The sequence below is a fragment of the Pseudogymnoascus destructans genome (genome assembly GCF_001641265.1).
Source record: "Pseudogymnoascus destructans isolate 20631-21 unplaced genomic scaffold scaffold_40, whole genome shotgun sequence".
NCBI classification, from domain to species: domain Eukaryota; kingdom Fungi; phylum Ascomycota; class Leotiomycetes; order Thelebolales; family Thelebolaceae; genus Pseudogymnoascus; species Pseudogymnoascus destructans.
In genome coordinates this window covers 62,298-73,282 of record NW_020167558.1, presented here as the reverse complement: position 1 = coordinate 73,282, position 10,985 = coordinate 62,298, and the positions used below count along the sequence as shown (strand labels likewise).

The following is a 10,985-nucleotide window of genomic DNA, read 5'->3' as shown; positions in this document are numbered from 1 at the left end:
GAAATCGTTCCACGAACAACTTGCGACGGACATCCAATTCTTAAATGAACGATCCGCCGCATACGCAAACAAGAAGCGCAGTATGGAACCTGCCTTCAAGGAGGGGGATAAAGTATACCTACTCCGGAAACATATCAAAACGAAACGACCAAGCACAAAGTTGGACTTCAAGAAATTGGGACCATTCAAAATATTGAACAAAGTCAGCTCAGTTAATTACAGACTGCAGCTACCCAGGAAGTCTAGACTACACCCGGTATTTCATGTCTCACTACTGGAACCAGCAAGAGGAAATACCCCAATTGCGACCGACACCGAACTCCAACCCGAGAATGAGATAATCGAATATGAGGTCGAAGCGATCCTAGACAGAAGGTTAGTAGGACGTCGAGAAGAGTTTTTGATAAAATGGGAAAATTACGAACCTACGGATAATTCGTGGGAACCAACAAGGAACATCAGCAAAGAACTGCTGGAGGAATATCGACGCCGCCATCCGCCAGCCATTGATCCCAAGATGCAGGGGAGTAGGCCAGTGGATCGGAGGAAGTGGAGGTCCCGGTCACAGACGAGGAGGCAGCGCTAACTGCCTGTTCCTCGACCTCAACAGCGTCACGCTTCTCAGCAGCCACACGTTCGGCCTCCTCTGCCGCATCAAGCTCGTCGAGGGTTTTCAAACCTCGCCGGAGCATATCTTTACCACGGGTTCGGATGAGGCGTTTCTGCTTCCGCAGACGAAGTAACTTCGAAAGGGTTTCTTCCTCTTCGCGATCCAGGCGATCCTCCTCCCGTTCGAGCTTCACCCAGTCGGGATGCTCAGGACCCATACAGTCACACTTTTCTTTCAAGTTGCGACGAACGCACTCGGCGCACCGCCGTGAATCATTTGGAGACGACACGCAAGTAATGTTTCGCCTCACGCAGTTCGAGCAAGAATCCATTTCGGGTAGTTCGTATCCGTGGTTCTTTATTCGACGGACAAGATCGTTGCGTTCCTGGAGTTTGCGGGCAGTGTCAGTAGGCATGTTGCATGTTGAAGGACTTGCTGAGGAACAGCAGAGTCCCGGGGGCATGGACGTACTTATAGGATTCGAGACGAATGCCCAGGGGAAGGGAGCGAGTGTTACGACGGAACAAGAAGGCTGGCCAACTACAGGACAGGAAGGAGGGAGGTCGCATGAGACCGGCCCTGGTACCTGGAGGGGCAGCGGGGAATAGTAGTTCCGAAAGTATCACGTGATGGACTCGCAGGATGATGAGAAGAGTCCTAAGAGTCCAGGACTCCGAGGACTCGAGTGAGTTCCCAGGAGTCCACTAGGCACGTGATGGACTCGCAGGATGATGAGAAGAGTCCTAAGAGTCCAGGACTCTGAGGACTCGAGTGAGTTCCCAAGAGTCCACTAGGCACGACGCCACTATATAAGTAGATAGTATTTCCTTAGATAGGAGCTTCGTGCTCAACTCAATACAGTATTTGTTATATACTAGTAACATGTTACTTGAAGCCTTTGTGTCTGATCCCCTGCCTCCTCTGATAAGTAAACCTTTACGCAAGAGAACCTCTGTGTCTTCTATCGTTTAGAAGTCAGCGTTACATTACTGTCTTCTGATATTGCGGAGAGCCTTGGTGCCTATATGTTTATTAGAGAGTTCTGGTAATCCTCTGGTAATCCTCTGGTAATCCTCTTACCAGACTTTGCACGGTGCATGGCCTTCTGAGCATGATTGTTGCTAGCTTGAGATGAGCGAACTGGAGCTTTTCTTGCTGTCCACGGCCTTTTCCTTTCCCTTTCCACCAAGCCCATAGCCAGCCCATAATCCAAGTGGCATCCTTCGTGCTATGCCGCCAGTTGATCTCCTAGCAGTTTGCTTGGTACGAGCCATTTGCTAATATCAAGGTGAGTTAGTGAAGTAAACACAAGACAAAGAAGTAGATCAAAAGATATGTGTACATTACAGTGAGTTTGTAGGAAGAATATTGCAGAAGAAGAGTATAGAAAAGAGGTAGAGGTTAAAAGGTATGTGTTTTATATGAAGGTGCACGTTGTGGTGTTGTTTTTGGACCAGTAATTCTTTGTAGGTGAATATTCCTTCATGAACAGTGTTCGGCGGATCGTATCCGGATCTGATCCTGAGCCCTCACGGGTAAGATCATGATACGTCTGAGGTCTGACGGATAGATACGGGTTATATCCGGATCTTCAGGATAATGAGGCTTAAAATATAAAAATAGAATAGATAAAATAACTTATATAACTACTCTTCCCCCTTGTCATCAGCGTCTTCAGCTTCACTTTCTTCAACCTCTAGTATATGACCCCAATCTCGTAAACAGAGTAAATATTGAAGCGTTTCAGGAGAGAGCCTGTTCCTTTTCTTCGTAAGAATATCAGCTCCATTACTAAAGACCCGTTCTGATGGAGCTGATGTTGCAGGAATTGCCAAATGTGTAATGGTGGGTGCACCAGATGTGAGAATCTAGCCACCCAAGGAAGGGATGATTTTACTAAGACAACACACTGTCTTAGAAAAAGAGCCAAAGGGTCATAGCTTAGACTATTCCACAACGCAGCAATCAGGTGTATGATATAGTGGAGTGGTTTAGACAAGTTGTAACAAATGTTGAGTCTGAGAACTCAGGGATAAGTCAGAGGTTAGCACCTCACTGACTTTTCAGAAACAAGGAGTAAGAAGATCAATGCTTGGAAGCTTGGAAAAGACGTGGAAGTATGTGATAGTCGATTTACTGTATTGTCTGCTTGCCCTTTCTTAAGGAAAGGGCAATCCTATTTATGCTAAAGGAGTGTAGTTCTCTCATTTTCCAAGACTTTCCATAACAAACCAGGCTTGGTAACTGTAGTCGACGTAAGAGAATCCCATAGAACCATCTCCTAGGTTCCTAGCCTATAGGAAGTGAAAGGAGGTCCAAGGTCAGAGTACCCCTATAGACAAATTATGTCATAACTTAACCAATCTTGTGGGTAACTAAGGAGCGATGACATGTAATGAATCATAGAGGGTTGTAGAAGCTTTTAGAGCTATCGTTCATGTTCCTAGGCCTCTAGTTGATAGAGATATGTCATGTGTAGTATTAGCCCAGTAACTAAGGAGTGATGTCATGTAATGAATCATAGAGGTAGAGATATGCTATGTGGTCATATCGGCCCAGTAACTAAGGAGCAATGATGTGTAATGAATCATAGAGGGTTGTAGCAATCGTTGAGTAGTATTGCTCTTGTTGTTGGTGTGACAAGCCAAAATATGTATAGTGACTTGAGGTTTGAGCAGGAGATTTCTAAGTTTGCTCTTGAGTTTGATAGCAAACTGAGTGCAACGAATGTCAGTATGACAACGAGCAACCAATCACAGAGCAACAAACAATTCAGAAATATCTTGAAAAGCAAACCCAACAAGCTCTGAAGAATGAACCAGGACACCACTCTCACAGTCGACTGTCAGCTCGGTTCCAGACCCTCCAATCCTCACAGATGGGATAGAGCCAGAATTTGAAGACTGGGTTGTGAAAATTCGCCTCAAGCTCGAAGCCAACATTGATCATTTTCCAACACAGACTTTACAAATGAGCTATATTCAGAGTCGACTGGGAGGACTGGCAGTTCGACATATCAATCCAAGGCATCGACCAAACTCTACAAACAAATTGCAGACAGCAGAAGAAATTCTCGAACTTTTGGAAAAGGTCTTCAGTGATCCCGATCGAAGGCACACAGCTCAAACTGAGTATCGAAAGCTGTATCAGAGAAACAACACCTTTGCAGTGTTCTGGGCTGAGTTCCAAGGGCTCACGACAGAGCTTGATTACTCTGAAGAAACTTTGCTGGATGACTTGCGCTTCAAAGTCAACCAACAGATGCAGAAGGCTCCATCGAGATACTCAAATCCAATTAGAGCTTCACAGTATTCCCATTTCTCAGTGATGAATGTAGCCATAATACCCATGAAGGATTGTCTTGTCCAGGGTAGTGGCAGGCTCTGCTGGGGCGGGCGGGGTTCTGCGGCACAAGAAGCAGGGCGGCCGGCACGGTGGTGGAGGCACGGAAGGGGAGGCGCTGAAGTTGTGGGTGGCGGTTTGGGGGCGTGTGCATTTCTGCTGGTCTTGGGAGGTTGCTGGTGTTTGGATGTTTGGTGTTGTGGATTTTTGGTTTAAAGGTGGTAAAAGGTTATTCTGGCGGAGGTGGTGGGAGTGGAAGTGGTTGGTGTGGTTCCTTGTATGCATTTCCAAGAAAGGAAAGAGTGAGGTGATAACTAGAAGTCGTATGATCCAACGTGGTTGTACGATACCACTTCCTTTGACTCCCCTAGCCCCCGTCTTTTCCGGAGACAGTTCGTATCTCTATCCCCGCGCACCGAACAAAGTGCGACTGTAATTCCAGGCAGTCTTGCCCGAGTAGTACTCGCTCTGAGTAGTATTCGGTGAGTCCCCGAATACTTTGGGTATTCGGTGATATTTATGAGTGAGTACTCCATTAGATGCGGCCCCCCACAAACGCCCAACCACCCCCCTAGACAAACTAAACCAGCTCAACGACACACTGCTTCAGTACGTCCTGGTCTAGGCGACAGTTGTGTTTGGCATAGTAGCTGGGTTCTCGGTGCTGGCGCTTGTGGTCGCGCCGTTTGTGATGGCGTTTATGGCGGTGTTTGGAGGGTGAGGTGATAGGTAGCTTGGGGGTTGTGATTGTTTGGTTCTGGTGTGGATGCTGGTTTTGGTTGGAAGAGGGGAGGAGGGGGGATGTCGTACGGTGATTTCGTGTCCTCGAACCATGCGCTGGGAGGACTAGCTAGCTATCACCTTATTATTTCCTTTTCTAGAAATCGATAAAGACCACTGTACATCCAACTTCTCCTCCCACCTACCTTCACTACGAATACCCATTACCACCTACCACCTCAAAATCCAGCACCTCTAGACGCTCAAAACCTAACAACAACCCCCTTTAAATCACCAAAAATGCACAACCCCCCAACCGCCCTCCACAACTCCTCCGCCCAATACCCCACCCCTCCTCCTCCTTACCAACCGCCATCACAACAAACTCACCGGGGCACGCAAACCACACAAACCACCCCAACTTCCCCTCCTCCACAGAACAGTCCTCTAATACCGTCCCTAACCCTCCTCGAAAAACTCGAGAAGCTCGACACAAACCTAAAAGTCTACGCCCCAGTTATCTTGAGCATCCTCGATACCGTGGCTCCCTCCCTCATCATAGGCTCCCTTATGCTGGTGATCATGGGGTGGTTGATGGTGAGGATAGTAAGGGCGGTGGTTGAAGTGTGGTGGGGGTGAGGTGAGTGGCGTGGAAAGGGGGGGAGGCGGGAGGGGGTGGAGTGAGGAGGGATGGGGGGTGGTGTGAGAGTTGTGAGTGTCGTATGAGGATTAGGTGGAGTCGGATCAGGGGGTATCACCTCATTATTTCCTTTCTGGGGAATGAATATAAACCACCATACCACTTACCTTTTGAAATCCATTACCACCTACCGCCCCAAAACCTACCACCTCGACTCGAACCTCTTGAACTCCACCAACCCCTTAAACCACCAAAAATGTACAACCCCCGCCCAACCCCTCGCCTCCCCCTACCAGCTATCGCCATCTCAACAAACACACCACCGAGGCACCCAAACCCCCTCCCAAACCTCTCCTCCCACCCCACGCGCCTACCCTCCCAAACCGCCCCCCACCCGTCTCCAGAAACTCCCAACACCTCAACACAACACTGAATGACTACATGATAGTCTTCGTGCACTTTTCAGGACTGGTGATGGGCGCGGCGGTTATGGGGTGCTTTGCGCTTTTGATCGTGGGGATATTTGCGGGGGGCCCGTTGTGGGTGGTGTGGAAGGTGTGGAGGGGGGAGTAAGTAGGTGGGTGGGTTGGGTTGTGTTGTGTTGTGTGTTGTTGGGTGATTGGGATGCGTGGCGGGTGTGGGTTGGGAGTCGAGTTTTTGGGGTTGGATGGGCGATGGCGATTGTTACTCTCACATCACCCAATAAAACAAAACACATGAAAAACACCAAAAATTGAAGAAGGTCTTAATATTATCTCTTCCAACCCCATCGAAGATTCCCTCACTCGCTCATGAACAAGTTACACGGAATATCCTCCATCTCCCCACCTCTCAAAAACATGCAAAATACAGCCGAAACGCAGACGTAATGCAGCAGCTACTCGCGATCTCCTTACACTCTATCCCTTCCTTCCTCGTGAATCCCCCTCTCAGGAACACACGGCAGCAAAACTTTAAGAAAAGCTCTCACTTCCAATCTGTTTGTCTAACGCCCTAAAATTCCCCCAAAACAGAATCAAAGCCATGGACATCAAGACCCTTACGTAAAAACGAAGACAAAGCAACCCCGTCGAAAACACGGCGCTTAATCCGTTTTCGGGCCAGCAGCGAGAACATCCTCAGTCGCCTCATCAGAGTACTTCTTGAAGTTCTCGTTGAACAGACCACCCAGCTTGTTGACCTCAGCCTTGAAGCTCTCGTCGCCCGCAGTCCACGCGTTGCGGGGGTTGAGCAGCTCCGATGGGACGTTGGGGCAGGTCTTGGGCACGGACAGGTTGAAGGTGTCGTAGACCTCGTACTCGACGTTCTGGAGCTCACCAGAGTGGATCGCGTCGAGGATGGCACGGGTGTACTTGAGCGGGCAGCGCTTGCCGCCGGTAGCGGCACCGGCACCGACCCAGCCGGTGTTGAGGAGCCAGGCGTTGGCCTTGTGCTCCTCGATCTTACCAGCCAGCATCTTGGCGTAGCGCATGGGGTGGAGGGCGAGGAAGGGCTGGGCGAAGCACGAGGAGAAGGTGGCTTGGGGCTCGGTGACGCCCTCTTCGGTGCCGGCCATCTTGGAGGTGTAGCCGGAGATGAAGTGGAACATGGTCTGGGCGGAGTTGAGCTTGGAGATCGGGGGGAGGACGCCGCGGGCGTCGCAGGTGAGGAGGATGATGTTGGTGGGGTGGCTGGAGGAGACGCAGGGGATCTTGGCGTTCTGGATGTACTCGATGGGGTAGGCGCAGCGGGTGTTCTCGGTGAGAGTGACATCGTCGTAGTCGACGTGGCGGGTATCTTGGTTGAACACGACGTTTTCGAGGACGGACCCGTACTTGATGGCGCCGTAAATATCGGGCTCCTTCTCGGCGGACAGGCCAACGCACTTGGCGTAGCAGCCACCCTCGATGTTGAAGACACCACGGTCGGACCAGCAGTGCTCGTCATCACCAATCAGCTGGCGGTTGGGGTCAGCAGAGAGAGTGGTCTTGCCGGTACCGGAGAGACCGAAGAAAACGGTGACATCGCCGTCCTTGCCCTCGTTGGCGGAAGAGTGCAGGGTGAGCACGTTGTGCTTGACCGGCATCTCGTAGAAGAGAACTGTGAAAACACCTTTCTTCATCTCACCGGCGTACTCGGTACCGAGGATAACCATCTCCTTATCGGCAAAGTTGATGGCAACGGAAGTTGCAGAGGTCATGCCCTCAGTGAATCTGTTCGCTGGGAAAGAACCGGCGTTGTAGATGGTGTAATCGGGGTGGAAGTGCTCGAGCTCAGATCTCTCCGGGCGGATAAGCATGTTGCGCATGAACAGGGCGTGGTAGGCACGCGCGCAAACGACGCGGACCTTGATTTGGTACTTCTTGTCCCATCCTGCGTAACCGTCGATAACGTAGATGCGGTTCCTTGTGTTCAGGTAGTCAATGGCTCTCTCGCGGTTGATCTTCCAGACCTGTGAAAATGTACAGTCAGCAAATGCCCAGTGTTCGTAGTGTTCGTGTGGTGACAAATGTGATCAACTATGAAAAGTGCACGTGATGGTGGGGAATTTTGGGGACCGTTGTCTTGGCGAGCTACGGTTGGTAACTAACGCATTGGCGTTACACAGAAGGCGGGGTAACAGGGCTGTGATGTCAGGTCGGAATCGGCACCCGAGGAAAGCCGAAACATCACCCACCCGCATTATCGGAATGCGACGACAACCAGACGTAAGCGTGCTCAATGCAGACGCATTGAGGTCTATGGAGCACGGGATCCGGGGTAATGATAAAATGTAGACATGTAGATATTCGCAAAAGTTCTCTTACCTCTGTAGTCATTGGCTTGTTAACAGGGCCCCACCAGATCTCGTTCTCAGAAGATGGCTCCTTAACAATACGCTTGTCGAGAGGAGATCTGCCGGTCTTCTTTCCGGAGTATGCAGTAAGAGCACCGCTCGATGTGATGGCCGAACCGGTCTCGTAAACTAAGGCATCTTCGTAGAGGGCGGCGACTGAGGGGTTGGGGACCTGGGAGAGCACATGTCAGTGGGGTTAGATTTCAGAGGGGCAGGTGGGACATACGATGGCAACGCGGTCATAGTCGAGGTTGGCCTTCTCGTGGAGCTCCTCCTCGAGCTCAGTGTGCTCGAAAGAAGGTCTAAGATACACATGTAGTCAGTATATTGATCCGAGGCAGGCAGGTGCGGGGGAAGGGTAGGCAACGACGACGTGGTCTGAGGAGCAGGGGAACTCACGCAACACCACCCGGGTGCAGGGCGGTCTTGTTGACGGTGTTGGAAACCATGGTGCGCAGTGAAGTGGAGTGGTAGTTGAGATTTCCCGATGCAAGTTGTTTAGATCGTGGGCCAAGGTGTGATGGATCGGAAGTAGGGGTCATAGGACGGCGAGTTGGGCCATCGCCTTCTTTAAGTACAGGAGCCATGGAGGGACGATGCTTGTATCTTCGGGAGAGAAACGGGAACTCTTTGGAACGGAAGGTCTAGTCTCGGGACCGTGAGGCTGCTAAGAGATGAGAATGTGGAGTAAGAGTGGTGAGAGGACAAACAGTTCTGTGGTGATGTGGGTGAGAAGAGGTGAGTGGACCAATGATATGAGTGGATATTTGTAGTTGGTCAAGCAAAGGTCCCGAGCCGAGTTTATAGGGAGCAGGAGAAAGTCGGGAAAGAGGGAAAGGGAGGAAGGAGGAAGGAGTAAGGAGGAAGGAGGAATGGAGGAGGAAGGAGGGAGGAAGAGGTTGATGTTAGGATGTTAGGATGGTTAGGGGGCAGTGTAGTTAGGGGTAGTTAGGCGGGTACAGTGGACAAAGAGTGGACTGCAGTGGACAAAGAGTGGACTGTAGTGGACAAGAGGCAGGTAGAAGGTAAACAAATGGACGGAGTTGGTGGTGGAGTGGCAGAGGAGTGGCAAAGGAGCGGGCAGAATATGAGCCGGAGGAAGTCGGAGGCATTTTAATGGGCTTTGGATGACAAAGAAGTGAACGGTCGATGGAGCCAATGATATCGATTGAAAGCTGTGGGTCCAACCTGATTTTGCGTGTTTTTGCGTGTTTTTGTGGTTTTAGGGTGTTTTGGGTGGTTTGCATGGTTTGCGTGGTTTGCGTGGTTTGCATGGTTTGCGTGGTTTACGTGCTATTTTGGTACGCCTGATTTTCATGGGTAAGGTACTTGATCGTTGGTAGTCCATGTCACTGTGACTAAAGTACTCGAGTAGCGCGCTTCTAACCAGCTTACTAACCAGCCACTTCAGTCACTCAGGGCCCAGTCTTTGATAATCCTTGCCGAGCCGGTTCTTCATATTCACAGAGAGCGGCAGTAAGTATCCAAGCAAGTATACCACAATAACGAACTACGATTATCAGTTTCTTCACACTTTTACAGGCATTTTACAGGCATTCTCGGTCTTGAGTCTCGAGTCTTGGGTCTTGGGTCTTGGGTCTTGAGTCTTGGGTCTTGAGTCTTGGGTCTTGAGTCTTGGGTCTTGAGTCTCACAGTCCCCGGTCTTGGTGATGCTGCAGAGAAAAGAAACCGACGCAGAAAACTGCCAAACACTGCATCCAAAAGCTGCACCATCACCCATTCTAGGCCTCGCCCGCATATCACCCACGAAACTACCCCTTGGCACACGACCACCGACCAAACACTGACAAAAACAGCACTGCCTGGGAAGACCACGCCCACCTGATCACCCAGCGATCCTCCCCCCGCCGCCAAACAGAAAATCCCAGGCACGAGAATGACCGCGCCCGGCCCTCACCGACCCGGCTCACCGTCCCATTGAGCCATTTCATCTCATCTCATCTCTTTTCATTGCAAATCATCCCAGGCGTGAATGAATCAATGTCATCACATCACATCACATCACATCACATCATATCACATCACATCACATCACATCACATCACATACCACATCTAACACCCCTGTACACGCCCAGACCGCGACTTGAGCAAGCGCCAATCACCACCGGCACCGCCGAATCACCAATGCGGGGTACCAATACTGTGCAAATGGAGCGCCCTCCTTCCCATACCCGTCTCCCATCGTCATCGTGAGCCCGACAATCCCCAACTCAGCCCAACTACTTGTACCAAGCACGATCAAAGGCCAAGCACGATCAAAGTTGACCTGACAGAGAAGAGCGGAAGTGAAAGCGAAAGTGCGGAGGAAATGCGCCAGCAAACAAGCGAACCACCAAGACCCCCATCCCATCCCACTCCCATACTACACGTCCATCTTTTCCAGAACAAAACACAGAACAAAACACGGGAACTAAACGGCAAATCACTACTTTTCCCCCTTCCGAAACGCACATCCTCGCTCCATCAACTAGCGAACCAAGCAACCTCGATGCCGAGTTTCAAAAAACGTCACTCCTTCCGGCCGCAATTGGGGCGAGGTGCATGAGGAACTGGTATGTACTGCTTTTGTTACAAAGGGAAACGCGCTCTAGACGTACATCCCTGTTGCCAATTGGGGAATGAGGCGATTTTCACGATAATTGTCTATGACACTTGTGGCCGAGAGAGCCCAGCTCAGCTTGGGAGGTAATGTGGCTGCTCCCACGAGGGAGAAGAGGATGGGTCTGTTTCTGTAGACCTTCCCCATACTCCCCCACAAACCCCTCCAAGGTTGCTTCCATCAGCACCCCCATCCCCCCCATCCCCCCCATCCCCCCCATCCCCTCCACCCTCCAA

At 50.7% G+C, this 10,985-nt stretch overlaps 3 protein-coding genes across 3 annotated transcripts; 1 reads left to right on the top strand and 2 right to left on the bottom strand.

Annotated features, from left to right (window-relative positions):
* Nucleotides 1-3,232: 3,232 nt before the first annotated feature.
* On the bottom strand, nucleotides 3,233-4,237 carry VC83_09293 (uncharacterized protein; the record flags this gene model as incomplete). The annotated part of the gene is made up of 1 exon (XM_024472736.1): nucleotides 3,233-4,237. The coding sequence occupies one exon, from the start codon at nucleotides 4,235-4,237 to the stop codon at nucleotides 3,932-3,934; it is 306 nt and encodes a 101-aa protein (XP_024319731.1). The 3' UTR covers nucleotides 3,233-3,931.
* A 735-nt stretch (nucleotides 4,238-4,972) lies between these two features.
* Nucleotides 4,973-5,624, top strand: VC83_09292 (uncharacterized protein; the record flags this gene model as incomplete). Its single annotated transcript, XM_024472735.1, has 1 exon — nucleotides 4,973-5,624. One exon carries the CDS (start codon nucleotides 4,973-4,975, stop codon nucleotides 5,309-5,311), a length of 339 nt encoding a protein of 112 aa, XP_024319732.1. The 3' UTR covers nucleotides 5,312-5,624.
* Nucleotides 5,625-6,052: 428 nt separating this feature from the next.
* PCK1 (Protein kinase C-like 1) lies at nucleotides 6,053-9,382 on the bottom strand. Its single transcript, XM_024472734.1, has 5 exons — nucleotides 8,838-9,382; nucleotides 8,527-8,791; nucleotides 8,354-8,429; nucleotides 8,099-8,299; nucleotides 6,053-7,743 (listed from the first exon to the last, which is right to left on the bottom strand). The coding sequence occupies exons 2-5, from the start codon at nucleotides 8,712-8,714 to the stop codon at nucleotides 6,397-6,399; spliced, it is 1,812 nt and encodes a 603-aa protein (XP_024319733.1). The 5' UTR covers nucleotides 8,715-8,791; nucleotides 8,838-9,382; the 3' UTR covers nucleotides 6,053-6,396.
* Nucleotides 9,383-10,985: the final 1,603 nt, after the last annotated feature.

What these genes read in the sequence shown, in the direction of transcription:
- PCK1 (XM_024472734.1), bottom strand. Translation starts at nt 8,714, where the DNA reads ATGGCTCCTGTACTTAAAGAAGGCGATGGCCCAACTCGCCGTCCTATG. An exon ending in CTGCACCCGGGTGGTGTTGC is followed by an intron (nt 8,430 to 8,526) that starts GTGAGTTCCCCT and finishes TGTGTATCTTAG; the next exon opens with ACCTTCTTTCGAGCACACTG. An exon ending in ACAAGCCAATGACTACAGAG is followed by an intron (nt 7,744 to 8,098) that starts GTAAGAGAACTT and finishes ACATTTTCACAG; the next exon opens with GTCTGGAAGATCAACCGCGA.